This window comes from Drosophila subobscura, chromosome U (assembly GCF_008121235.1).
Source record: "Drosophila subobscura isolate 14011-0131.10 chromosome U, UCBerk_Dsub_1.0, whole genome shotgun sequence".
Lineage (NCBI taxonomy): Eukaryota > Metazoa > Arthropoda > Insecta > Diptera > Drosophilidae > Drosophila > Drosophila subobscura.
In genome coordinates, this window is record NC_048534.1 from 23,333,601 (window position 1) to 23,361,554 (window position 27,954).

Consider the following 27,954-nt stretch of genomic DNA (forward strand, 5'->3'; position numbering starts at 1 on the left):
GGTCTTGCGGCTGTGTGGAAATTATTTCAATATTAATTCAAACAAAACTTTCAATAATCCGTAATTATCGACGAATGTAGATCAAATAATCACATTTTAGTCGCGCCAGCAACAACAACAATTAATTACGGCAAAAAAACAAAACAAAACAAAATCGTGGGAAAATGCGTTAAATTTCCGTGTCCGTGTCCGTGTCCGTGTCCATGTCCGTGTCCTTGTCTCCTAATTGGTCTAAAAGCGTTTGCTGTCAACGAAATGGGCGCTGACACAATTTGTTGCACAGATATTCCAAATTCCAGATTTTCAGAGCAGAAACTTTTATTAATGTCTAACCCGAGAATCGATTCTTTTTCCCACTTGCAGCTCCTTGGCAGTGCAAATGCAAATAAAGCAGAAAACTCAACTAATTCTCAAGGGAAAACAAAAGCACACACACACACAGCACACACACACAGACGTGTGTGTGAGAAAGAAAATCACATAAAATGCAACTAAATCTGCAGCACGGCAACAACAAGGACAACAAGGACACAACAAAACACTTGGATACATAAAATATTGAAGCTAAGTGAAAGCAAAGGCAATTGCAATTCATAAGCAAACTCTTGTCAAGTCCGAGAGAGAGCAGGAGCAGGAGCAGAAGCAGGAGCAGGAGCCTCCTCCCACATCCTCTAATGGAGCTGCCTCCTTGGCTGCTGCCGGCCAAGGAGCTGGTGGCCGGCGAGGCCTGGCTGAGGCTGCGGCTGAGGTTGCATAAATCAAAGTAAGTTGCATCTAGCATCCATCTCCTATCTTGTTATTTGTTGTTCGGTTTTCGGATGCGTTCTGAATGCGGAATGCCCAGAGAGCAGAGAGAGTGTGGTTTCTCTCTCTCTCGCTCTCTCTCTCAGAAATCAAATTAATTTCAAACTTGTTATAAACTTCCGACCGTTTCGGTTTGGTTGGGGCTTCGCTCTGCTCTGTTCTCGTTATATTTAGCGCAAGTTTTTCAATAAATTCGCACACACAAACCGTAAAAAATGTTCTCTGGCGAAGCCACAGCATGGACCGGGGCTGGAGTGGCTTGCGGGCTCGGACAACAAAAGGAGCAGCGAGTATGGCCCGGAATAATAAAAGTCTCCATTGAAAAAACTTATTCTCGCTTCACTGCTATTTATAATTTTTCAGCAAATCGAAGAAGGAGAGCGAGAAGCAGCAGCAGGAGTGGCAGGAGGACGGTAAGAATTTTCCCGGGCGACACTTTACCCGCAGCGTATGTTAAACCTGAGCCACTCCTGACGAGGGTTCTCCGAGAGTCGGCAAAAAGGGCTGGGGAGCTACTTAAAATCTCCAAAAATACAGCAGCTTCCTCCTGCTCAGCTGCTGCTCATTTTATTGCCATCGATTTGTGCTCAGAGCCCCCCGACAGAATGTTATAATTAGGAAACTGGGGGGCCAGAGCACCCGACTGGGACAGGGACAGGGAAAGTGGCTGTCAAAAATTTCATAAATGAAAAGCCATAAAAGTGAACCGAAAAATCAATGCCACACACACACACACACACAGTGGCACAGCTGCTGCTGCTGCTGGTCCCATTACTAAGCTGAGTACATGACCAGCATCCACAAGTTACGGGGACACAGAAAACTTCAAGACAAACAGCTGCTGCTGCTGGGAATGAGGCAGGAATTTATTGACACCCACACATAGAGGAAGCTGTGGCTGTGGGGCAACGATAATCACTGCGGCGACGTGCTGCTGCTGGGAAATCGAAGCATCGAAATGGACGCAGTGCAAATTCGAGGTTAATGCACAAATAAATCTGCCACAAATTGTAAGACATCAAAAAGCAAAAGCAAACCAAGCGAAGCACGTTCCAGGCAGCAAACAGGAAGGGTACAGGGGGGGTGGAGGCAACTTCTGTGCGGACAAAAATAATAATTATTAACGCTCAACTGCGTCTCAATCAACAACATTTTATCTGGCGCTGCCAAAGAGTTTCCAACTTCCCGACTGAGTTTTGTGTCTCAGTTACAGCTCCCCCCGTTCCGTACCCCTACCAATTCCCTCCCTCCTTCAATATTTCATTTCTTTTTACGGGAAACCGCCGGCCCCGATATCGTGAGCCTGCTAACTTCCGATTTCCGGCAGGCGCTGTGATTGAGCGCCGCTTTATTTCCTGCGCGCAGCACAAGGACTGCCTCGCTGTCTGACTGCCGATAAACTTATTATACGCGGTAACCAGCAGCAGCAGCAGCAGGAGCAGCACCAGGACACTCACTTGTTAGCCCCAAAAAGAGGTTGTTGCCAGCCACGTGTCGCGCTTGGCCTAGCTTCGAGGAGTCGCTTAAAGTTTTCGATGTCACCAGCGAGGGGGGAAAAGGTGGCTGCAGGGTGATTGAAACCCGCTCTCTGTCCCTCGCTTTCTGTGTGTGTCTGCGGGCATCAATGTCAGTGATTTATCACAAGGCACAGCGCACATAAATAAACACCAACCCAAGCAGCAGGCAGAGGCAGCGCCGCAATCCGAGCTGGAACCGAAACTCGGGGCGGGGGCTGATACTTTTCCCAGAGCTGAGCGCCAATGGAGAGTATTTTTTGACAGTGCGTTGCTTTACGCATCACTAGACTTATCCCCAATCCGCTGTGTACCCTGTCCCCCTGCCCTCCCCAGTTTCCTTTTCATTTGACGCTTTGTGCACTTGACTTCGGGAGTCGAGTCGCCGTCACCGTCGCCGTCGCCGCTTTGCTTTTGCTTTTGCTTCGATTTGCTGCCTCTAACGACCCTCATTGTTTGACACTCGGCGTTGATTTTCGCAGGCAGCCAGCGATGCTTCTATATCTTCTTCGATATCTTCCTTCTCCCCACTTCCCATCCCTAAGCAGGATAATGGCAGCGCTCCCTGGCTCCGATTCTGTTTCTGATTCCGTTTCTGGAGCTGCTGCCTGGCTTTGGCTGCGTCATTATTTTCACTTTATTGAAAACTTGTAGCCGAAATTGATTTTCTGCGTCTCCTGGTGGCACATTCCAACGCCCAGGGAATTGACATTCCCGCAGCAACCCAACACCCCACCTCCACCCTCCCTCTCCCCACTCCCCCCTGTCGTTTCTTTGTCTTCTGGCAAATTTATTTCACATTTAGTTGAATACTTTTTGGCATTTGGTTTTGGAAATTTCGCATACATTTATTTTAAAGACTGTAATTTCGTTTTATTGTCATGCTAATGTGCCACCCCCTCACCACCCCCTTTCCCCCTTCGCTCTGGGGACAAGTGTGACTTGCATTTGTGGCTGCCTTTGAGGTTATTAAGTATTTATTTGTGCACATTCCCAGTGCTAATGTGCTCGGAAAAGGGCATGGGCGCGGGCAATGGAAATGCAATTTCCACGCTAGATGGAAATCAATTTTTGGGCATCGCACATTCAGCTAATTGTTGTTAAAATTTGGTTATTTCAATTGCATATCAATGGCAAATAAAATCATAAAAAACAAAACTATTTCCCATTTCCGTTTGCCGCAAAAAAAAAATGCAAATTCGTGCAACACAAAAGCTTAATATCAATAAATTAATATAGAAACGCTGTCACGGGTGTGCCGCGCAGACCTCTTCGCCGTTCACCCTCCAGGTCTACCCTGTGGGCAAAGGGTAGCTGGAGCTGCCAGCGCCAATCAATGCTGCGCATCTGCCCATTCGATCACTCCTGCTGGCAGTCTCTTTTTTGCTTGTCTGGGTTATCTTTTTTAGAATATTTTATTTAAATTCCGCCGCAGCCCAGACTGGACCCCCGTCGTAGAGAACAATAAAAGCAATCAGTGCTTAAAAATCAAATTCAATTTGCGCATATTCAGCATTTTTCCGGCGTGCTTTTGTTTCTGTTTTTGTTTTCTGTATTTTTGTTTTTTGTCCATTTTGCGGCAGCGAGTACAAATTTGCGTTGCTTTCTTTTATAACTCAAAAATGTATAACAAAAACGCTGCCAAAATATGAATACTCCGAGCGGCAGATCTCCCAAGGACGAGCGGGAGCAGGAGCAGAGCGAATCATAAATATTCCCTGAATCAACAGAATATGATGAAAATCCATAAATCATTGTGTGTGCGTGGGTGGGTGGGCAGCGGCCCCCCGAAGAAAGTTGAGTAGGATTGTTCGAGGCAAGGATTTCAAATGCAAATCAACTGTGTCAAAAAACTTTCGCTGCCAAGTGCTCAACGGTAGCTGGAGCTATAAGAGCGGAACACCAGTAACTTTCTTCCTCTGTTAGTCTCACTCGTTGCCACGCCCACTTGGGAGGGGTGGGGGGCCAGCAAGTGCAAACAAATAATGAAGATGAATGCAAACAGTAAAACACCAAGCAAATAACAGAAGAAGAGTTTCCAGCAGAGAGAGAGAGAGAGACACCGCAGCGCAAGAGCTCCCAACGATGATGAGGATGATGATGATGACGTTGAGGAACTGTGCAAAATTTAAGCAAACAATGGACGGGCATTGGGTAAGGCATTCAGGGGGGGATGGGGTACTGGTAGTGTAACCAGCAAAAGGGGTGGGAAGATTGGGGGGTAGAAAAAAGCGGCTTTTGTTTCGTTTTAATGCGATAATTTCATGCGCAAGAATTTAATGGAAAATTATTTCAGCTATTTTCATAAAATCCTTCGCTTTGGTATTTTACCAGCCAGCCACCCACTGCCACTCCACCCGTTGTGCGCTGGCAAATTCGAAAACAGACAAAACTTGTCCCAGGCTGTGCAGCCAGAAGCTGATCTGAGCTCCCAGCTCCCAGCATCGAACCGATTACGAGGCAGAGCCAGGACGAAAAGGAAGTCCGGCACAATAGTTGCGCAGCGCAAAAGTTTCTCTGAAAGCGAATTCTTTCCTTGCCTTTCCTTTCCTTTCTGTTAATTGCGCGTATAAACTGAATTTGATTTCTAGCGGATTTCCATTGATCCAGGCACCACTGTGCGAAAAGGCAAAGCGAAGACCAGCGGCCAGTGAGCGCAGAAATGCCACGAATGAGGAGCGAATTTGTTGCAGCCAATTCTCCAAATGGAATTTAATTGTCTGCAGCGATTTTGGACGAGCAGTGGACTGAAGCGTAAAATTAAACGAGTGCAAGGGCCAGCTGAGCGGAACCCCAAAATGTTGGCCAAGACAACTTGTTGGACCCACCGGATGTAGCGAGTTTACACGTGGCCTTTGAGGGTTTCGCTGGCCTTAAAGTGCGCTCCCTTGAAGCGACTGCATTAGAAATTGTGAGCACGTACAGCCAGGGAAATAAAACGAAATAAGGCAAATTTACGCAGCTGATGGGCAGCCCCTCAGCGCACCCCGCTTGCTCCACTGCTCCCCCTCTCGCTGCTGGTGTGAACACTGCTTGGGGGCAGGAGCTCCAACGGACGCTGCGAACTTGTCGCCCATAAAACTTGAAATTGAAAAACTTTTACTTTAAACTAGAAACGTATATACCATCCAAACGAATGTGTGTTGGTGTGTGGGAGTCTGTGTGTGAAACAATTGAGACAAAGGCAAAAAGGCAAAGGCGAAGGCTGAGCAAAAAGGGGGAGCAAACGCGTCGAAAGTCGAAACACTTTCGCCTGATTACAAACGCGCAAATGATGCGTGTCTAATGCGAAAGCGGAGGCCACCAAAGGCACCGAACAAAGGAGCCAGCAGGGCAGGACTAACCGCAAAACGTGGGCGAAGACGAAGACTGAGACGGGGCTTGACTCACGCAAAAATGTACGAATTTTTACATATGAATGTACACTGAGCGAAAATGTCGTTGGAGCTTCAAAAAAATTGTCTGTCGCATGTGAAAGATGACTGAAGGGTGAGAGGGGGTGGGAAGACGTCTGGGAACAATGACAGACAGGCGCAAGCTGCTTCCAAGAAAAACTGAGGCTGCCTGCCCACTTTTTAATAAAATAAAGCAGGAGCCAGAGACTGCCAAACGTTTAACATATGCCCCCAGCTGGAGGGAGAGCGAGACAGATCTAGGGTAGAGCAGGGGGGAGGGTAGAGGGTAAGACGTGGAGCAAAGCGAGAGAGCAGAGCGACGACGGCTTGGATATTAAGCGCTTCAGAGATAAACACAGACAGCACTAAATTAATTCTGCTCAATTTGCATTAAAATATATGTACGAGAAAGAGACACACTGTCTCTCTCTGTCTCGCTCTCTATCTCTGTCTCTGTTTCCTGCTCTGGCTGGGCAGCAGTTTGTGTGTGACTCTGTCTGTCTGTGTGTTAGTTACATTTCCGTGGCTATCATTGTGTCTCTGCAGAAATATGTGTGTGTGTTCGTTTTAGTTTATTTAATTTTAAAGCCTGCAGGCGGAACTTTGCTGCCACTTCCTCTGCCTGCGCTCAATCTCAGTGTCGTGCTCGTTGTGGTACGCAAAGGTGAGCAAAAACTTTTACTCCGTTGCCTAATGACATTGTGGAGAGAGACACACAGAGAGAGAGAGAGAAAGAGAGCGATAGAGACAGCCTGCGTCTGTGGTCAGGTAACTGATTTAGGGTACGGGACCGCCGCAGCTTTCAGCATCTGCCAGGGCTGGCAGCTAGCTTGAAATTTATTTTCGTGCACGCACACAGACGCCGCAGCCCTGCTTTGACTCCCCCCGCCACCACGCCAGCGAACAAAGTATTAAAACATAAATGGCAACAATATCAAAACGGATGAACCGCAAAATCACCGTAAATATATATATATTTGTATATAGAGATACACACACAGTGAGACACAAAAGTATATGCAAACAAATTGTTACGCACTTTATGAAAATGCCAAATGAAAACCCGTCGAACCCCGAGCCAGAATTTGTGGTCTCCCTCTCACACTTCCGCTCTCCCGCTCCGCTTTATTGTCTTTTACATCATCGCTTTACTTAGCATAAGTACAGACGCAAAAGGCAACAACAACAAATTGCCGCTTGGTCAGGATGGGGGCTGGGTGGTTGCCGGTTGTTGCTGGCATTTCGTGCGCCGCATGAGCCAGACACCGCCGGCAAAGCATCCACCCAGTCCGGCTTGAACAAAACGCCTTTCTGCCATTGTTAGCATTTATTTTTATTTTATGCACTCACACCCAGCCCCCAGTGTGCCGCCTTGAGCTCCAAATAAGTATGCACAGCACGGGGCAGCATCCAGTATCCAGTGCTCGCAGTGCTCGCAGCTTCCCAAGCTACTGCTCCCAATTCCAAGTTAATATTATTGACTGCCTTCCTGGGTTGCCTTCCCTCTGCTTCATGCCCTCCCTCTTGGCGCTGTGCGTGAGCGTGCCAAAGCCAATATTTAGCTAATGGTCTTCATATTTTAAATATTGGTTAAGGGAAGCAACGGGAACAAAAGGCAGGGGAGGCAGCAGCAGACTCTAAAGAGCGAAAGGGAAAACAGCAAAAGAAAATGCTGCCAGAAACAAATGCGTGAGAATGTGCCTCAGAGTGGAGTGGAGTGCTGTGCTGTGTTGCTGTTTGTGTGCGTGTAAAATATTTAAATTAAACACACACACAGACACACACACGCACACACTCGAGCACTGGCAATGCAATTCCATTTTCGACCATAAATTTCTGTGCGCATGTGAAAAGTTGTTACTTTTACAGTTATTCCGGTGCTCCCATTTTTTTCAGCATTGTTGCTGGCTGCTGCTCTCTCTCTGGCTCCTATTTATTTGCAAATGTCACGAGTCGGCCGTGAGCGAGGGGGGTTTGGGGGGTAATGGGCGTGACAGATAAAAGTAAATTTGTTGATTATGGTTTTTTGCACACTTCAAACACGATAAATAATTAAATGCAACTCGAGGCGAACTTTTGGCGGGGTTGAAAAAAGAAATGCAAACCCACACCCTGAGTGCAAATCTTTGCCAGCAGTCGGGCAGGCAGGCGGCACACACATTACCATATGTGTGCTTGCCACAGAACACAGCAGCAACCAGCAACAACCAGCAGCAACAACTGTGGCAACAAATGACAATTTTCAACAAAGCACACAATAGGCAAAGTAGAAACAAAAAACCAAACCGAAACCTACGAAAAAAGAAATGCAAGAATTGCACATTTCTGGCACAAGTGAATCCGGGGGGGTGGCGGGGATGGGAAATAAAGTTATATTGATGTCAAACATGCGCAAAAAGGGAACACAAACCCAAATGAAACGACACAAAAAAAAACAATCAAGAATGCATTGAGTGAGGGCATGCTCGAGGCGAGCGATACCCAGCATTGAAGGCAGAAATTCAGTGAGAAATGAAACTGAAGCAATGGCAAATGCAGGCTGCTAGAAATGGCATCGAACGCTACATTATCCTTCAATAATTGTCAGATTTATTGCATAGATAAACCAACATTCGTGGCTGTCCAGGTGAACGCGCTACAAATGGCAGAACGCGAGCAAAGCGCCGCTTTTGTTACCCAAAAACAACCTCAACACAAAAGCGGACCAAATAACTGGAAACTGGAACGCAGCAGCCAGCAGCCAGAAGCCAGCAGCCAGCATCCCAAGAGTCGAGGCCGAGGCAGTGGCAAATGCAAACGATTTTCAAACTGGGCGTAGACGTAATCTGCCATGAACCAAATGTGCAAGCTGCGAGAGCCATGTCCCACAATGCTCGTAGTTGATGGAACGGCTAGGAGGCAGGCAGGCTGGCAAGTGAGCAGGAATTGAGGACACAACACACACACACACACACAAACACACACACACGGCTGTTGGGGGAACAATTTGTGCACTCGAAAATCGCTGAAATCGCTGGCAAAAATGATTTGTCCACGTTCTCCGCCTCCTCCTCCCCCCGATGCTATGCAATCATCTTTTTTTGTTGCTGTTGCTTTTTGGATTTGATTCTCTGTTTTCTCCCCCTAATTGACGACACACCACGCCCCCCCGCTGCCATATGCTGGCCGTGCTTGTGCATACATTTTAATTTGTTTACTTTGTGCCCATTGTTGCGAGCGAAAGAGGAGCCCAGCCCGAGCCGCTGAGGTGCCAGGCACCGCCGACTCTTCCTCCCTCCCACACACATACTTATGCCTCCAACCCGCTAAATACATTTTTACGTGACTCGACGACATCAGCGTGTGATGTTTATGTAGGGAAGGAGCAAGCCAAAACCCGAGGCCCCCAAGGGGCGTGTAAATTATGGACTAAAATGTCTTGGAATCGAACGATATCGTTTGCCGCTGCAATTCAAAGGCGGAAGGAGCTCAAGGAGGGGGCTCTAAGCGTTTTCTAGGAACGCACCAAAGGCAACACCCCACTCGCTGGCTAATTTCCGTGACGCTGGCTCAGGCTTTAAAGTCATAAAATGAATTTCCTGCCTGCACATTGACACTGATTTCATTTCATTTCATCTCGAGCCTGGCCCCCGTTTTCAATGGCAAAGACCCATAAAAGACACCGCCCAAGAGGGGGCTGGGGGAAACGGAAAACGCGAGCAAGTTAATGCAAAACGCGGCATTTAACACTTTTGAAAGGAAGCAGCAGCAAGCAGCCCCAAACCCAACCCTTCGACAGTTGCTCGGTATCTACCTGTACAGGCAGGCAGGCAGTCAGCCAACCCATTCACTGACTCAGCCACACTATGGGCCCTATAAAATGCTTACAAAATGTTGTTTTATATGAGAGAATCCCCCACAAACACACGGAGGCAGCTGCAGAGGGTATACGTGTGTATCTGTGTGTGGGAATTGCATTTTACATGGAACGCACGTGTGCAACAACAGCAGCAGCAACAAAAATCCAACTTTGCCCCAAGCCACAGCGGCACAGAAGAACAGAAAAGACACAGAGCGAAAGAGAGACGGAGAGTGAGTGAAAAACGAATATGAAATGCTCTGCAGCTGCAGTTGCATCCTCGGTACATCGACGATGGTCCTGCCGGTGTTCCCCGAGCGCAAAGTTAGAGCATAAAAAGCATAAATCGCTTCACATGCGCAAACATGCAGCGCCCTCCCTGCCCACCCGCTGTCTCTTTTCAGTCTCTTTCTTCCGCTGCGTGTGTGTGTGTGTGCCTGTGTCAGCACTCATTAGGATTAATTTTCCGGTTGCAGCATAAACTGAAGCTTACAGCAGAGAGAAGACACAGTGGAGCAGTGCGCGCAGGCAAAAGGAAAGCCAGAGAGGTGGAGGACAGGCCTCCAACGTCAGGCGACTACGCTTAAGTGTTGAATGCCCGTCCGTAACTCTCTCTGTCCTCTCTGTCCGCTCTGTCCGCTCTGTCCGCTCTGTCCGTCAGCCTTCAAACGTAATAAAAAGAGCGGTGCAGTGACTGTTGCAACACCAACCAGTCACCCCATGCAGCTGTCTCTCTCTCTCTCTCTCTGTCTCTGTCTCTCTCTTGCTGCATTGAAAAAAGAAATAGTTAAACTGCATAAAATTTAATCAAGAGCGTTGAATGTCAGCCCTGGCCCTGGCTCTGGCTGCTGGCTGCTGGCAACACAAAACCCGAACACGTAAACGAGCAAAATGACATTTTATCATCAAAGGTGGGACAACAAGAGGGAGAGGAGCAGCAGTAGGGTGAGCAGCGTGAGAGATAGAGATAGACAAAAGGCCAGAGAGAGAGAGAGAGAGAGATACAGAAAGGTTATAGCGATGGAGAGACGAAAGTCAGGAGAGTAACCCACAAGGGAATTGAGAACCATTTTGTGTGTGCGCTGAAGGATAACCTACATTTTACTTTTTCAGTTTTTAGTTTGCCTTTTTATGCAGCCCGCTGAACCCCTTCCCCCCTGCTGCATGTGCAGCTGTGTGTGTGGCCAGACAGGCTATAGAGCCATCTGTCTCTGTCTCTCTCTCTCTCTCTCTGTCTGTCTGTCTCTGTGTGAGTTACGCTGCAATGACAAAGCAAAACTTTCCAATTAACTTTGATTAAAAAGTTTCCACTATCGCCCCTACAATGTAAACATGAAAAATTTGTTTGAATTCAACTGCTGGCAGAACGGGGGCCGCATTCAATGTGTGGGCAGTGGACAGTGGGCATTGGGCACATAAAATCAATTTGCAATAAAATCAGCAAGTTGTATTTGCACAGATCAAACACTGGAGCGAGCTTGTGGCCCAAGAACTTTACGATTAGCTGCAGTAACCTCCAGGCAGTGGCTGCAGATCTGCTGCTCATCGATTAAATAACGCTTGGGCATGCCATGCAATAAATGCTTTACACACGAAACCAACAGCGGCGGCAGTTACGCGACTGATGCCGCATAATGGACAGCTGGCCGCAACCGCAGCTCCTGCCACAGATATGCCAATTCACGCACACACACGGGCAACAATTGCAAGGCTCAATGCATCATCAATGTCTGCCTGTCTGTCTGTAAATTTGCAATATTTGTTTTCATTTCATTCACTTAAAATGCCAGAGCTCGTTGCTGCATGCTTTCTGCCTGGCGTATCTTAGGGGTTCACTCATGCCACAAATGGCACATCAATTACATTCTTACATTTCATAGCAGATACAAATTTGCAACAACAATTGCAAAACTGCTGGCAACCAGCATGTGGCAGCAACCCAAAGCTGATGCTGTTGCTGTTTTTGCTGTGTGTTTATTTGCCTGTTTGCCGTGACCATTTCGGGCTCTGGTTTTAGCAAAAAAAAATGCATTATTTTGGGGCAGATGCTGCTGCTGCACCTTTGCTGAGGTCAGCGCCAGTTCTATTCCCATTCCCATTCCCATTCCGACATGCCCCAGATTCGTGGCGCTCTCTGTTTGCATTGCGAATCAATCGGTTTGAATGATTGATAGAAATGTTTGCGATATACATTTGCCAGCTGGAACTGCTACTGCTACATCTATCGATCGATCCAGCCCAAAATTCGCCTGGGGGGCCAGAGCAGAGCGCACAAAAAATTACACATACGTCCGTCCGTCTGTTCCCTGTGTGTGCGCGAACGCGTGACAAATTTTAACGCTCTGACGCCCCATTCGTTGGGAGTTTTATGCCGCCGCCGGCAAATGGCACACACACGAGTTTACTCGCAGAAGCTACCTAATAACGTTGCAGCATTAAAAACCCATAAAAACGTGAGACGCCGTCTTTGATGTAGGGCTGCTGCTGCCTTAAAGCTATGCGAAGAGTATTTTCTCTCCCTTAAAGCAACGCTCGAGCGCATTAAAAGTTTGCTGGGGGAGGGAAAAACCCTTTTCTTGCGGTCCCCTGAATCTCTGTGGCCGCTCGTGGACCACTGGGACTTAATAAATAATTTGGCCAACAAAAAAATGGATGCTTCAATAAACCAGCAGCAACGTCCGTTGTCGGCTTACCTTTTGGGACATTGCTCCACTCCTGCGCTCCCTTATTTTTCTGTGTCCGGTTGAAAATAATCAACTTTCAGCGCAGCGCTGAAAGCCACACAAACTTCAATGTGCGGGGCCAAAACGCACTTCACAAATTGTTTGGCAGCTTGCTCTCTCCTTTTCCACTCATATTTCCTCTGCACAAAACTTGAGCGAGAGTTGACCAAAAGTAAATAATGAGCAGGAGACAAGCAGCACGAAACCCAAAAGCAGAAGGGCAAAAGGGCGGAGGCGGAGTCTAAAGTGTGGCGAGAACTTTTGATGCAAAAAATAGTCCAAAATCGATGAAAAGTTGCCACAAAATGGAATGATCTGCCGGATCTTACCCAGATCTAAGCTCCTCTTTATGCTGCACCTATTTTTATTTAGTTGCCTGCATTTTCTGTATACTTTCAGTGGCATTAGTGGCTGGGGCTTGAGGGGGAAATCGTGAATTATAAAGGATTATCTACTTAGGGGAATGACTCTCTGTGTCTCTGTGGCAGCAGCTCCTGCGTGTGGCTGCAACTGCGTTTAGTTGTGGCAGTATTTTATGGCGCTTCATTTGTTGCTGTTGCTGTTGCTGCTCGCCTTTTGGGTGGGTTTTTCCACTGGCTTTCCCCCTTGTTGCTTGCTTTTTATTTTATTTTTCACACACCGCAACGGCCGCGTGAGTTGTTTGTTTGTTTCGTTGTTTGCCTGTCGGTTGTGCATAAATTGCGGTGTGCGGAATGCCGACTACTACTCGCTTACACTCTCTACCCCACACCCCTCGCTGGGATGCTGTTGCCACTGTGCCACTGCCACTGCCACTGTGCCACTGTGTGCTCTGAAACAATAAACAACGTGACTTATCACATTGCGTAACTTGTGATTTAATTGGATTTACAGTGGGGAGCAATGATGAGTACATGTTCACATTAACTGACTTTCATGGCCCATAACTTCTAAACGCATAATGCAAACGTAGCCAATTTTTTTGTAGATATCAATCACTTTATCCTTAACAAATAGGCAACACCAGAAAAACACAAATGTGAAGCTTTTAAATAGCGAAAAATAAAAAACTAAAAAAAGTCGCATGTACTCATTTATGCACTTTTCGTTGTTTTCACTTATTTAATATTTCAAAATTTTCTAATCAACAATATGCCTGCACATTTGATGTTAAATATTTTTTTGGTTATATTCTAGTAATACTAACATCAAATTAAGACATTTCTCATAATAATCGAAGCAGATTTCATGAATTTATTAAATAGTGCCCATGTTGTACCTGAGGCTGAAGAAACAAAATCTAGAAAATTTAAATATTATTGTGTAGCTTACTGAAAATGGCTATACGACAGCTAATACTGCTGAAAAACATGGCATTAGTCAATCGGTGGTGATCAGAGTGGAAGAGACGCGAAATTTTGACCTGAAACAGCAGAGCCAAGGTTGGTCTAAGGCGCTAGCGAACAAAAAAAGCCACACTTATAATGTGGCAAATTGGGAACAAGAACTTTCTAAGTCCAAAGGATGCTCTTTTCACATAATACTATCAATTTTGGTCTAGATAGCCAAGTATGGCCATCGTACCACCACCTGAAACATTTTTACACCATTTTACATCTACCGGCATGTTTCACGTGGTAGGTAAATAATGGTAAAGCAAACCCGAAAATTTCAAACTAGCATACAAAATTTGACCACGGATGATTGAGAACGTGTTATCAGGTCTGATGAGTCCAAATAATCATATGGGTGGCAGTAGTGTTAGCGTAAGTCCGAAAAAAGGCTTTAAGGACATCATATCAAGCAAACCATGAAACATGCCGGTAGATGTAAAATGGTGTAAGTATGTTTTAGGCGGTGGAACGATGGCCAAACTTAGCCATCTAGAACAAAATTGATAGTATTATGCGAAAATAACCTCTTTGGGCCTTAGAAAGTCCTTGTTACTAATTTGCGACATTATTAGTGTGGCTTTTGGGTCTGCTAACGCCTTAGACCAACCTTGGCTCTGCTGTTTCAGGTCAAAATTTCGCATCTTTTCCACTCTGATCACCACCGATTGACTAATGCAATGTTTTTCAGCAGTATTAGCTATCGTATAGCCATTTTCAGTGAGCTACACAATAATATTTACATTTTCTAGATTTTGTTTCTTCAGCCTCAGGTACAACATGGGCACTATTTAATAAATTCATGAAATCTGCTTCGATTATTATGAGAAATGTCTTAATTTGATGTTAGTATTACTAGAATATAACCAAAAAAATATTTAACATCAAATGTGCAGGCATATTGTTGATTAGAAAATTTTGAAATATTAAATAAGTGAAAACAACGAAAAGTGCATAAATGAGTACATGCGACTTTTTTTAGTTTTTTATTTTTCGCTATTTAAAAGCTTCACATTTGTGTTTTTCTGGTGTTGCCTATTTGTTAAGGATAAAGTGATTGATATCTACAAAAAAATTGGCTACGTTTGCATTATGCGTTTAGAAGTTATGGGCCATGAAAGTCAGTTAATGTGAACATGTACTCATCATTGCTCCCCACTGTATGCCCGTGTACGCACGGTGCACGCTGTACGCTGCAGCAGCGAAGGGGATTGCGTGACGTGCCACCGCCACCACCCACCACAGAATCGATAGACTGGGGAGAAACTGGCAGTGCAATGCGACTCCTGCCCTCCTGCCCTCCTGCCCTCTTATGAGGATTTCCGCTCAATTTGATTGCAACTGCAGCGCCATCAGTCGTTCTGCTCTTTGCGTTGTGTAATGTCCAGCGCAGGGCAGGGCAGGGCAGGGCTTCTCTCGTTCTGGAAATCGGAGTTGCAATCGCGTTTGCCATCGATTGTGGTTGGGCAAAGTTTTTAATTATGTTTGCGGTTAGCAATTGGATTTCTTTACCCCCCCACAACCGCCACACACAGCAAATGAAATGAGACACACACAGACACAGACGACATTGCAGAGGACACAGTCAGCGGACAGGACACGTGACGGTTGTCGCTTAATTATTTTATGTGTGCCACAGTCGCAATAAAAATTGTTTTTTCTACCCCCCCCTTAATGTTTCGATTTGCACGAGTTTTTTCGGGTTGGTTATTTGAGCAGCGCGTCAAATAAATGTTAAATATTTCATGCCAACTATTTAAATGTAAAACAAAACCAAGAGAGAAATGCACCACAAAAAAGGCAGACAGCTGCAGCTGCAACGGCAACGTAAATATTTGCCACACAAGGGGCAGGGGGTGGCACTGCAACGCGAGGGGGTGTGGGGGTTTGGGGTATCAAATGCGCGCCAACATGGCGTATGCGTAATTATAATTATGTAATGCAAACAGCACAAAGCGCACAAAACACACACACACACACACACACTCAAAAACAGATAGTGGCACACACATAGACACACACACACACACACATACGCACATGTCATTTTAATTAGCATATAGAGCAAAACACGCATACGCCACGTTGGACTCCCCGGACTCAATTTCAAGGCACTTGGCATTTTGGACATCCTCCCAGCTCGCAGCTCCTCCTCTTGCGCCTCCCTGGCTATAATTGTTCAACAGGCTTAAAGGCAAATGGGACGACAGTTGCGCATTCAATTAACGCAACCCTCACACACACACACACACACACACAGAGACACACACACACGCACATTTGGTCCATGTATTTCTAAAACTAGGCCGCAGCTTCAGCTACCTCTCCCTCTCCCTCTGCGATTATCGAGACGCTGCCTGGCTGCCTCTTTTTTGCGGGTTGGGGCGGTGCGCCGCCATAACATTTTTGGCATAGCATCCTTCCACGCCCCCCGCCACTTAAGCTTCCCCCCGCTTGTGGATGTGTCTATGAGAATACATAATTAAACGATTCCACAGTTTTGGGCATTTAAATTAAATTATGGCCCACAGACAAAACTTAGGCAGCGCAGGAAACGTGCCGGGAGAGCGCTGCTGTTAATTGACAGATGCTAATTATTACCTAATTATTATTTATGTGGCAGCCGGCCAGCGATGTCTGGCATCGATATGTGGTCCACGCTTAAGGGTTCTCTCTCGCTCTGCCACGCTTGAATTGCCGCGGCATAGAAAATCAGATTCACATTCAAATTTTTGTACCGACAAAGCGGAACTGCGGCACTTTCATAATTCGCCCGAAAAAGCCGCTCTCAGACAGGCTTCCTGAAGGTTTTTCCCCACCCCCGCGCACCCCCCGCACCAATTGTACGAACTGTTGGGCAAATGTTCAACGAGTTATAAAACCAAAAATCGAGCGAGCGAGATCCCACTCCAAAAACTGTAGAGAAAACTTTGCCTGGCAGGGCCAAAATATGAAAAGTTTTACTCAAAAGCTGCCACGCCTCCGACGTCTATTTGTGGTGTGCCGTGTGTGTGTGTGTGTGCATATGTGTGGGTGTTGGGTGTTGGGTGGTTGGTGGCCTTTTTGTGATTAGCATAAAACTGCCAAAGTCTGAGGCTGACTTTGCCCGAACGTAGACCGTAGACCATAAACATTCATACAGTCGTTGAGCTGCAAGACAGCAACGAGCAGCCAGCACCCAGCAGCAGCTCTCCCTCTGCTAGGGCTCTAAATACCTCAAAAAATATTGGCAGCAGCAGCAGCAACAGCAATACGAGCCTAACGAAAGCTGACCGGAAAGTCAGGCAGTGCTGCATCCACAATGCAGTCCAAGGGGGCAGGCAGGCAGGCAGGCAGCCAGACTCGAGTCTCCCCCTGCAAACGAGTTTTGTTTGCATGTGTTGCGCACTTGTGCTGTGAGGCTTACCTTGCACATCCGCTCCCCCAGCACACACACAGAGCGGGTGGTGGTGCAGTCCGCACTACTATTTGGCAGGCTAAACGAGTTTAGTTGGCCAAACATTATCATAACTTGGTCGTTTGCAAGCCCGCAATGGTGTAATCGTTTCATTTTTAAAAACGTTTTCGGCATTTTTACTGGCCACTTTCCACCCCCCCTCAAAATGGCTGCCTTTTCCGTTCATTATTTTGATGTCCGGTTGTGCAGAGAGCCGAAGGGCAGGAGTGTTGGGTGCTGAGTACTGAGAAAATCGAAAAACCAAAATGGTTTCGGGGTTGGGTTCCTATTTAAAATGCAATGCGGCGTCGGAGTTAAACGTCTGCCGCTGTGTGTGCTTACAGGTGTGTGTGTGTGTGTGTGTGTGTGTTGTGTGTGTGTGTGTTTGGCGCATAATAATAAACTTTCACTTTACACACAGAGCGAAAGAGAGAGAAAGTGGCGTCATTTCTGGAGGCCTTTCTGCCGTTCGACAACAATTTAAGCGGAAAATGATTCCCAATGACCCACACAGACACACACCCACCTGAGGGGTGGCGGGGGTTTAACCCCTTTATTTTTTCCTGCCTTTTTCTGTTGAAACTTGAAGCTAGCACAGAAGGCCGCAGGTGTCGGCTTATAATTAATTTTCATGCATAATCAAGCAAAGCGAAATAAAAACGCCTATTAATTATAGTTTTTGCGGCACACCCGCACCCGCACCCACCCCCGCAACCCACAACCCGTGTCAACCCCTCAAATTACTTTATTCGTGGGTGGCAAAAAATTAATTCAATGCGCTTAAATTTCACGTCTATTAGTCTTCCGAGTGGAGAGCGCGTCCTAACGCTGGTTTCTAATTTCCATACACCATTTTTTGTTGGGCTTTTGCCGGTGCTGCTGCTGCTGCTGTGTTTGGCATTTTGGGGCTATCCAACAGGCAATTAATTTAGAATTTTAATACCACCCGAAAGTCGCTGAACAAACACACACGCAGGCAGCACCCCCTGCTGGCTAATTGTGGGCTGCTCTCAGCAGCTTGTGAGCCTTCATAAAGATCGATTTATGCTTTAAAGAAGAGCAGTCAGAGTCGAAGAAGTTACGGGTTAAGTAGAGCGCCCCCAACTGACCTTCGGCGCGGAAACACCTGGCCAAAACGACAGCGGCTACGGAGACGGAAGCGGAAACTGTCAAAGGCACAGCAAACACAAACGCAATGGTGGCAAAAAACAACAACAACAAAATAGAGGAAAAGAAAACCATTAGACGACACAATTTACTAGGTCAGCAGCAAAGGATGGCAGGTGGCAGGTGGCAAGGCAATAAAAACAAAAGTGCCAACTGGCATGAGGCATGAACGAGGCAGCGACGAGGGGAAAACAGTTTAAAGTGCGACTGCGACTGGGGTGGCCATCATGTAATAAGACAAAGTGGAAATTTAATCAACAATAAACTCGAAACTGTTAAATAGACAAACAACAAAGAGGAGCAGCAGGAGAGGGCGGGCAAGGGCCACCAAAATTGAGACAATGAAAAGCCTGTTATTTATGCTGTGTGGCAGCAGCTAATTAGAAAAATAAAACATGATTTATGGGCCGCAAGGAGTCACTGATAAAACGTTGGCCACACACACTCTCGTGTGTGGCAAAGAGTTTGGCAGGAAGGAAGGAAGCCACAAGGAAATGAATGGCAAAAGCAAACAAAGGACTTCGGCATCTCTCGACTCAAGTGATGGGCAATTATTTGTGGATAATTGGTATGCGAGGAGCAGCAGCAGCAGCCCAGCAGCAGCCACTAAATGAGTTGACAAGCTGTGGCTGTGGATTAAGCGTGTTACAAGTCAATGGCACGGAAACAAACTGCAGGCAAATCAATCAGGCAAACGCACACAGAAAGGACCAGGCCCAAAAGCTCATCATTATGCCTCATTAGCAAAGCAATTTTCATGTATTTTTCCATGCGAATTTTGTCTTCTGTGTCGCATATTGAATGCTGCTAATTTGGCCGTAAGCCCCTCCAGGGCCAGCGCAAATCTCTCTCTCGGTCTGTGTCGACAAAACTATGGCAGGCAGAACGAAGCTGAGCGAAAGCTCTCGCTAAGCCCCACCACCACTCAAAGCAGCAGCTACAGCGACCATCTAGTAGCCCGCCCGCCCACTCAGCCTAAGCCAACTGCTTATTACTCGCATATACTTACATGGCTTTGGGCCGCAAAGAATGCCAACCCCCAGACAGCCTTTCTGTAATGCTGCGAATATAAATGGGATCGGGCTCGGGGGTCAGCCCCACAGACAAAGCGGCAGCTCATCTCGTTTCATTTCAGCTGCTGCACCTCACATTGATTTTCAGGGGAAGGAGCAGCAAGGGGCAGCGTGTAAGCCGCGGGCACAGGCGTGTCCAAAAAATAATTACCCGCAAAAATGTAGGAAAACAAAATCTGGAACGGATTGGGAACGGTTTAATGTGCGGCAGGGAAGCAAAACACGTGTAGCAGCCATGTGGGAGGAACATGGCTGCCTGCCTTGTTGATAGCCTTTATTGTCTGCAACTGCTGCGACTCTTAATGTCAACGATGCGACGGGCACACAGTGCCAGTGCCTGCCTCGCTGTGTTGACGTTGCAGCAAACCGCAGCAACAAATGTGCATAGAGTCAGCTCCAGGAATGGGGCAAGCAAATGCAAATGCAACAGCAACAGACTGCCTTGGCTGTGGCTCTCATTATGTGTAATGGCTGTAGCAACATCATCAACGGCCAGTAAACAACAACAAAGGGAGGAGCAGCAGCAGCAGCAGCAGCAGCAGCAGCAGCAGCAGCAGGGAACAGCTCGAACAGAAGCCAGCCAACTGCTGTCGTTGCTGCTGCTGCTGCTGTCATGGAGTCCGAAATGCCAACAATGGCTGGGCCAAAAGCCCGAAAGGAGGAAGTCATGAATGCCATCCTACCTGTACATTTGCGCCATGAAAAGGAAACTCAACGGAAAGGCTTCTGCCAGCCAGCAGTTACTTAATGCCGCCGCTGGGCAATACCCAGTAATGAGAAATATGAGAAGTTGCAGAGCGAAAAGGTTGAAATTTCACTCCACCAACTGCGAAATAAATGTCGCAACATTTCAGACTGTTGAGTGAATATTTTATATGTATATTATTCATGATGATGTGGGTTTCCTGTGTTTTCGATTACTAATCGATTATTTCTCTCTCTCTCTCTCTCTCTTACAGCATGGACTACACGTGTCTCTTCTGCTGCAGCCTGGCGTTTGCCCTCTATCTGAACACCCTCAATGCTGGCTTCGTCTATGATGACAGGTAAGCGCTGCGGCAACGCGGAATCATTATCCCTAAAATGTGGCAGCCGTTGGGCGGGGGTTGGGTGTTACTTCCCGGAATGTTTAAGCTTCCAGGAAAATTTATTAAAGTTGCGATATCAAAAACACACACACATAGACACAGTCAGGCACACTAACACACAAGCTACGAGATTGCGTTACATGGCAGAAAAAAATAAGAAGGTTGGTAGAGGATTTTGATACACTGCCTTAGGAGGCATTCCAGTCTGTCAAAATACTTTGGCAATAATTCAATATGAGTTCGTTGAGATTTATAGTTCTAATCTGATTTAAGCGATTTCATTAATTTGCAAATTAATTTTTAATATTTTAATTGGCATTAGAATAAATTTAAGTGCAATTTTTGACAATTACAATTGAAATACAGCAGAAACTCACAAATTAGCAGAAATTTGTTCCTGGGATGATTCTAATTTCTGAAAAGGTTAATATTTTCAATTATTTTTAATATATTTAATATCTTAAAACCTTAAAAAAATATTTTTGAAAGTCTTATTTCAACGCAAAACAATTTATTTTTTATAAACATTTAATTGATTGAACATAAAAATGTAAAGAATTTTATTAAATTCATATAAAACAATCTTAAATTTTGTTCAATTTTTTAACTTTAATTTTTAAATTTAAAACTTGACCTTCAGTCATCAACTGACTCAAATTAGACTCCCACAATTAGTTTTATGGAAATGAAAATGGCAAAGCAGAGGAACACCTTGCAGAAACTAGAACCAAAGTTTCGCAGGCTTCAAAATTTTGGATCTAAAAAATCCTAATAACCTCTTGGAAAGTGTATAAAAAAAAGGTATATCAGTAGTGGAAAGAGCGATAGCTTGCCTGTGGCAGTGGCATGCCTTGGATGCTGCAATGGAATTTCAGCGGTGCTTAAAATCGAATTTCAGCTATGGCAAGGCAAGGCATCCACATCCACGCCAAGACCCACACACAAACCCATAGATAGACCCAACGACCGACAACAGACACTGCGGCTGGGGCTGGGGCTGTGGCTGGGCTGACAAGAAGGCGCTTCAGCGACTTTATGCGGCATTAGAGTGGCATTTGTTTATGTGAACCACTGCCCTCCTACAGCACTGCTGCTGCTCCACCTTCAGCTCTGGGGCGACTCCCCCCCCCCATTGGCATTTCCATGATATACGAGCTGCCGTGTGCTCTAGTCGTCGTCGTTGTCACGAACACCACACCAAAATCCTACAAAAGTCCTGCCTGCCGTGCGTGCGGAGCCCAAGAGGTGCACACAGGTGTGCCTGGAGAGGGACAGCAGAAGGAGGAGGAAGGGCAGCAGCAGCAGCAGCAGCAGTAGGAGAAGGAAGAGCAACCCGCCAAAGACCAAAATGCAAGCTAAAGTATGTGCCTGTGTGTGTGCCTCTGTGTGTGTGTGGGAAAAGCCAACAGGATGCCAACAGCCGATGGATGATGTTGCCATTGTCGTTGAAGTCGTTGTTGGCATCGTTGTTGTGGCTCTGGCTGCTGCTGCCAATGCAGATGGAGATGCAGTGCGTGCCGTTGCTGATGATGCCATCAGTGACAACATCGAGCTGCAGCTTGGCTTCGGCCCTGTGCGTGTGGTGACCCAAAAGGGAGGGGGGCTGGGCAGTCAACCCCCTTAATGATTGAACAAAAGCCATGGGTATGGCCATGGCCATGCCTGAGGTCTGGCACATTCCTTGTGAAGCTTTCTCCCCTCTCTAACATCTCTCTTCCTTTCTCCCTCTCCCTTTTGCAGACGCGCTATCCTCGGCAATGCGGATGTCTCGGGCAGTGGGCCCTGGCAACGTAGCTTCGGGAATGACTTCTGGGGCACCCCGCTGACGGACAGCGGCTCCCATGGCTCCTGGCGTCCCCTGTGCGTGCTCAGCTTCCGGCTCAACTACTTCCTTGGCGGCGGCTTTGCGCCGTGGGGCTTCCACCTGGTCAACAATCTGCTGCATTGCGTTGCCACAGCCCTCGTGGTGCGCGTGGCACGCACTCTGCTCGCCTCCGTTTGGGCAGTGCTGGCCGCGGGCGCTTTGTTCGCCGCCCATCCCATTCACACGGAGGCCGTGGCCGGTGTGGTGGGGCGTGCGGATGTGGCCGCGTGTGTCTGCTATCTGCTGACGTATCTCAGCTATCTGCGGCACATGCGCTGGCGTGAGTCTGGAGATCCACGTCAGTGGCTGGCACTGGCTGTCACGCTGATCGTCGCACTGGCAGGACTCCTGTGCAAGGAGACAGCCATCACGGTGCTGCTGGTGTGCGCTCTCATCGATGTAGTGCGGGGTGTCACGGGACACGTGGATAAGGTGAGCAAGAACCCCTCTTATCAGTCCTCAATCTTCACTCTCTTTCTCTCTTCCCTCAGCAACGCCTTCGCTCTGTGTGCATTGTCCTCGGAGCGCTCTTCTGCAGCGCCTACTGCCGTCTGGTCATCGTGCCTGGACCACAGACGGCCTTCTCCAGCGCTGACAATCCCATTTCCCGCACACCCTCCACCTGGACGCGTCTCCTCACGTTTCTCTATCTGCCGGTGTTCAATTTTCGCCTGATGCTGCAGCCGCAAGTCCTCAGCTTCGACTGGGGCATGGATGCACTGCCGCGTGTCACCTCGCTGTGGGATCGCCGCAATGCGCAGTCCGCCTGCTTCTACTCCGTGCTGCTGGGCGTGGCGTGGCGCAGCTGTCGGCAGTTGTTCAGCAAGGAAGTGGCGGGAGGAGTGCCAGCGGCAGTGGCGCCATTCCCGCAGTATCACATCCAAAAGGTCTCCGCTGGTCGCAAGTCCCGCTCCAAGCGCAAGCGACTGGCGGCCAGCAGCAAGTACCAAGCCTTTGAGGCAACGGCCGCATCTGCCTATGCGCCGATACATCAGGAGACGTCGCTGCCGGCTTTTGCCAGCGCCAAGCAGCCGTGCAGCAGCAGCAGCAGGGACTGCAACAACAACAGCAGCAGCAGCAGCGGCGCCTATCCGCATCCACATCCGCATCACCTCGTGTCTTCCGCCTTTCGCGGCTCCCGGAGCAGCAGCAGCTGCAGCAACAGCACAACCTCCAGCAACAAGAGCTCCGGCAGCAGCAGCAGCAGCTCCAGCTCCAGCTCCAGCAGCTCCTCCTCAAGCTCCAGTTCGAGCTCAAGCTCGAGCTCCCTGCTGCCCTGTTGCTCCTCCGAGTATCTGCTTGGGGGCATGTCTCCAAAGAGTCGCCATGCCTGCATTATGCTCATGTCCTGCTCCTTCCTTGCGTTGCCCTTCCTGCCCGCCAGCAATCTCTTCTTCTATGTGGGCTTCGTGGTGGCCGAGCGGCTGCTGTACCTCCCCTCCGTCGGCTTCTGCCTGCTGGTGGGCTACGGGGTGTCCCGTCTCATGGCCTCCACGCAGCGCGCACGCTGCACTCTGGTGCTGTGCCTCAGCGTGTGCCTGCTGGCCGCCCTCAGCCTGAGGACGGTGCGCCGCAATGCCGACTGGCGGGACGAGGAGAGCCTATACAGGAGCGCAATTGCCGTGAATCCGCCAAAGGGTGAGTCCCCGTCCCCACTCGACTAATATGTTTCTCCGGTTTGATTTTTCTGTTCTTTTTGCAGCATTGGGCAATCTGGGCAGCGTGCTCAGCTCTCAGGGTCGCTACGAGGAGGCCAAACAAGTGCTGCAGGAGGCCATTCGATACAGGCCCAACATGGCGGACGTGCACTTTAATCTGTGAGTAAACCCTCAAAGTAGACTCTGCCCCCCTGCCGCACATGTGACATGGAAAAGCGATGCGATAAATGGCAGCCATTTTCATTATCTTGCCATTTCCCCCGCACTCCCTTTCCCTTTTTGAACCACTTTGCTTGGGTGCGCATTTAGTGCGGCCATTTTATGCAGCGAACCAAGCAGACAGCCAGCCAGCATCGCAGAGTTATGAGGGATGCCAGTGCCCCGACTCTCCCATTGCGCGTAATACAATGCCGAACAAGCTGTCAAATGAAGCCCATTTCCTGCTAGTACTACTCCGGCTGCTGCTCCTTCTGCTCCTGCTCCCTTTTTGGCGTAGTTTTTTCACGCAGCAGCAGCAATCCTCCAAGGCTCCTCTGGCTGGCTACAGCATTTGCGTGCTGCAGAACTATGCGCATTTCGTGCTGCATACTTTTCCCAATGCAATGCTCGACAAAAGTCCTTAGCTTTCACACTCTGCCTGTCCCGCTGTCCCGCGCTGTCCTTCTGTCAACGTCTGACAAAGTCTGTAAGCGCGCTGTGCTCCTTTTGCTCTGCCTCTCCCGGCTCTGGCTCTAGCTCTCCCTGTGTTTTGTTGTCTCGGTGTCCCTGTGTTGTCTGTTCGCATTGCATTTTTGCTCATTGCGCATATTTCAGACGCTACGCGACGCGACACAACATAACGGAGGCTAAAGAAAAGCATCAGGCAAAAAAAAAAACGGAAATACAAAGCAGCAAAACAGCAAAAAAGGAGCAGAAAAAGAAGCGCAGAAAAAAGAGCAGAAAGAGTGCAAGCAGTGCACGGAGCAGCAAGCAGTGCGCGGAGTTTGTTGCTTTTCGCTTTGAATATTCAGTGCGTCATTTTGGGTTTTTCCTTCTATTTTTTGTATTTCTACCGCCTGTCTGTCAACGTCAACGGAGCGAGCGGAGGCTTGTCGCATGCCAGATTATTGCTTGTACTTCATACTAGTCCCCCCTCCACCACTTTGCACTCCATCTTTGGGTCTGGCCGTTGGCTAATGCTACTGTCACAGTCACAGCCCTCAAGTCAATGGGTTCGGAAGCAGGTCACACACTGCTGAGGCCCTGCGAACCACTCGCTAATCGAAAATCAATGTTGTTTTGGAGGGCAACCGCATTCCGTACGTACTCCTTCCTCCTACTGCAAACACACAAACACACACAAACACACATGTGTGTGTATGTATCTTGTAGCTACATTATTTACTGCGATCAAATCATCAATGGCAATGCTCGCGGCGCTGTCGCTGTCGCTTGCTTGACTGATTGCCAGGGCGAGTTTCCCTCCACCACCAACAAACACACAATCCAGTCATCCAGGATGTATCCCAGGCACACTCAGGCACATCCACACACAACCCAAGGAGTGTTTGCCAGGAGTACTATTGGCATTCCTCCTCCAGCTGCTGCTGCTGCTGCTGCTGCTCCTCCTCCTTCTGCTGCTGCCAAACACCGAAACCAGAAAAATCACTGAGCTGTATAATTTGATTTTTTACTTTTACGTGTAACGTCAGACATTCGTTCGTTTTATTGTTGCCACACAGACAGCAACAGCAGCAGCAGCATCGATGTGGCATCAGAAAATAGCAAAAGTGGAAAAAAAAAGTGCAACGCTTTAAGAGCGAAACTTCTCCCACTGCTGCCTGCTTCCTGCCTGCTGCTGACAAACTAATTACATAAATCCAAGTGGCGTCTCCACCTCCAAGTGGCAGCAAGCCCTTCACAGTCATTCCCCTGCATTCAGCCTGGGGGGCCCTTGAGCCACTCCTCAAGCTCCTCTAGGGCTTAGGCGCTCTAATTAGATCACGAGAGGCGGCAGCGGCAGCGGCACAAGTTCAGGCGACAGTCTATTAATGTCAACACTTTCACTCTCTCTCCCCACTCTTCCCTCTCTGTAGCGGCATTCTGCATCAGAACCAGCAGGACTATGCGGCAGCTGTTGAGTGCTTTCAGCGTGCTATTAAATTCAGGCCAAATCTGGCAGGTGAGTGCAGCGAAATCCTTGACCGCAGCGGACCTTGACTGACTTGTATCCTCTTGGCAGTGGCGTACCTCAATCTGGGCATATCATTCATTGCGCTCGGCAAGCGCCAGCAGGCCATGGAGATCCTTCAAGCAGGCGCCACGCTGGACGGGGCCACGGTCCGCGATCGTTGGGCCCACGATCAGGCGCGCAGTTCGGCGTATCTCCAGCTGGGCGCACTCTATGTGGAGCAGGGCAAGCTCCAGCGTGCTTTGGCTCTGTACCGCGAGGCGCTCTCTTCGCTGCCGGGACTTCCGCAGCAGCGGGAGGTGCTCTATCAGCGCATTGGCGATGTCCTCGGACGCCTGCAGCAGTGGGACGAGGCGGAGCGGCATCATCGAGCGGCGCTCGAGCTGCAACCCAATCAAGTGGCGGCACATCTCTCCTACGGCATCACGCTGGCCCGAAACGTAGGTAGAAGTGGCATTTTGTAGCAGGAAGATTGGTGCCTTACGTTGAATGTTTCTCCCCTTTGCAGAGCAGCCGCTCGGCGGAGGCTGAGATGTGGTTCAAGCGTGCCCTAAAACTGGCGCCCGATCAGGCCAGCGTCTACCATCATTACGGTGAGTGGCAGCAAGAGCTCTGAGAGCCAAGAAATCTTTAGCTAATCCAAGACTGATTTCCCTTTTAGCTGAATTTTTGTCGCTGCAATCGCGACACCACGAGTCCGCTGTCTATCATCGTAGAGCCGCAGAGCTGGCGCCCACGGACTATGCTCTGGTGGTGGCAGCGGCGACAGCCATGCGGCTGCTGGATCGCAAAGTGGAGGCAGAGATTTGGTACAGAAAGGTGAGTGTCTGAAGTCTGTCCGAACCCTCGAAATGCTCTACAACTGAAGCTTTCTCTTTGTTTATTTGTCTACCCCCTGCAGGCGGTGGCCCTTCGGCCGGATGATGCCCACGCCCACACCAATCTGGGCGCCATTCTGCATCTGCTGGGACGCACCACACATGCGGCGGCCAGCTACAAGGCAGCGCTGCGACTGCAGCCCGGAGACGCCATCACGCTGGGGAATCTGGCCAAGCTGGGCGTGACGAATGTTTAGCAAGTGCAAGAGAGAGAGATATTGTGCAGATATTTTTATATGGAGTGGAACAGAACGGCAGCGATAGACAACTCTACAGAATTTATACAAAGGACTTCGATACATATGTAAATCATTTAGCAAAAAGGAGCAGCAGCTGGAGCCAAGAGCCAAGAGCGAAGAGTGTAAATAACCCAAAAGCAGCGACCAAAGAATGTCACAAGAGAAGAGGAAGGAGATGGCGATGCAGAGTGCAGATGGAGAAGCTACAGAGAGAACAATAATTAAAATATCTAATTGCTAAGATCAAGAAACTGTATAGAGAATGCAGCATAGAAGCTACAAAACGAATACTGGCATTGGAACGACAATTGGGTAATGGGTCATACGACTAAATGTCCTTAAAAAAACATACGAAGTATAAATATATTTATCCCCCGTGTAAATTAAATGTAAATAATGAGAAAAAACGAAGAAAACCCCAAGGCACAAAAATATCGGGGCATATATTATATATTAAATATTAAATATAAATTATAAATATAAAATATATTATTACAAATTGGCTTCTCGAGAATTGTTTTTCGCCGTTGTGTGGTGTACATTTTAGTTAAGCAACAAAATAGCGAACAACAGCAACAAAAACCAGATACGAGAAATTCAATACTCCGTTACGGGGCTTATGGATTGTATAAAAAAAAAACGTGCAAGAAGAATGAATATAAAATAATAAAAAACAAACAAAAATGAATTGAAGAAAACAACTTTGGGGGGTAGAAGTTTCATTTACTTGGGGGGGA

At 48.0% G+C, this 27,954-nt stretch overlaps 1 protein-coding gene across 1 annotated transcript; it reads left to right on the forward strand.

Annotated features, from left to right (window-relative positions):
- The first annotated feature begins 418 nt into the window (after positions 1–418).
- Positions 419–27,647, forward strand: LOC117901425 (protein O-mannosyl-transferase TMTC2). Its single transcript, XM_034812162.1, has 10 exons — positions 419–763; positions 20,280–20,366; positions 22,149–22,704; positions 22,764–23,910; positions 23,975–24,089; positions 26,006–26,091; positions 26,152–26,540; positions 26,609–26,693; positions 26,762–26,919; positions 27,002–27,647. Exons 1-10 carry the CDS (start codon positions 675–677, stop codon positions 27,173–27,175), a joined length of 2,886 nt encoding a protein of 961 aa, XP_034668053.1. The 5' UTR covers positions 419–674; the 3' UTR covers positions 27,176–27,647.
- Positions 27,648–27,954: the final 307 nt, after the last annotated feature.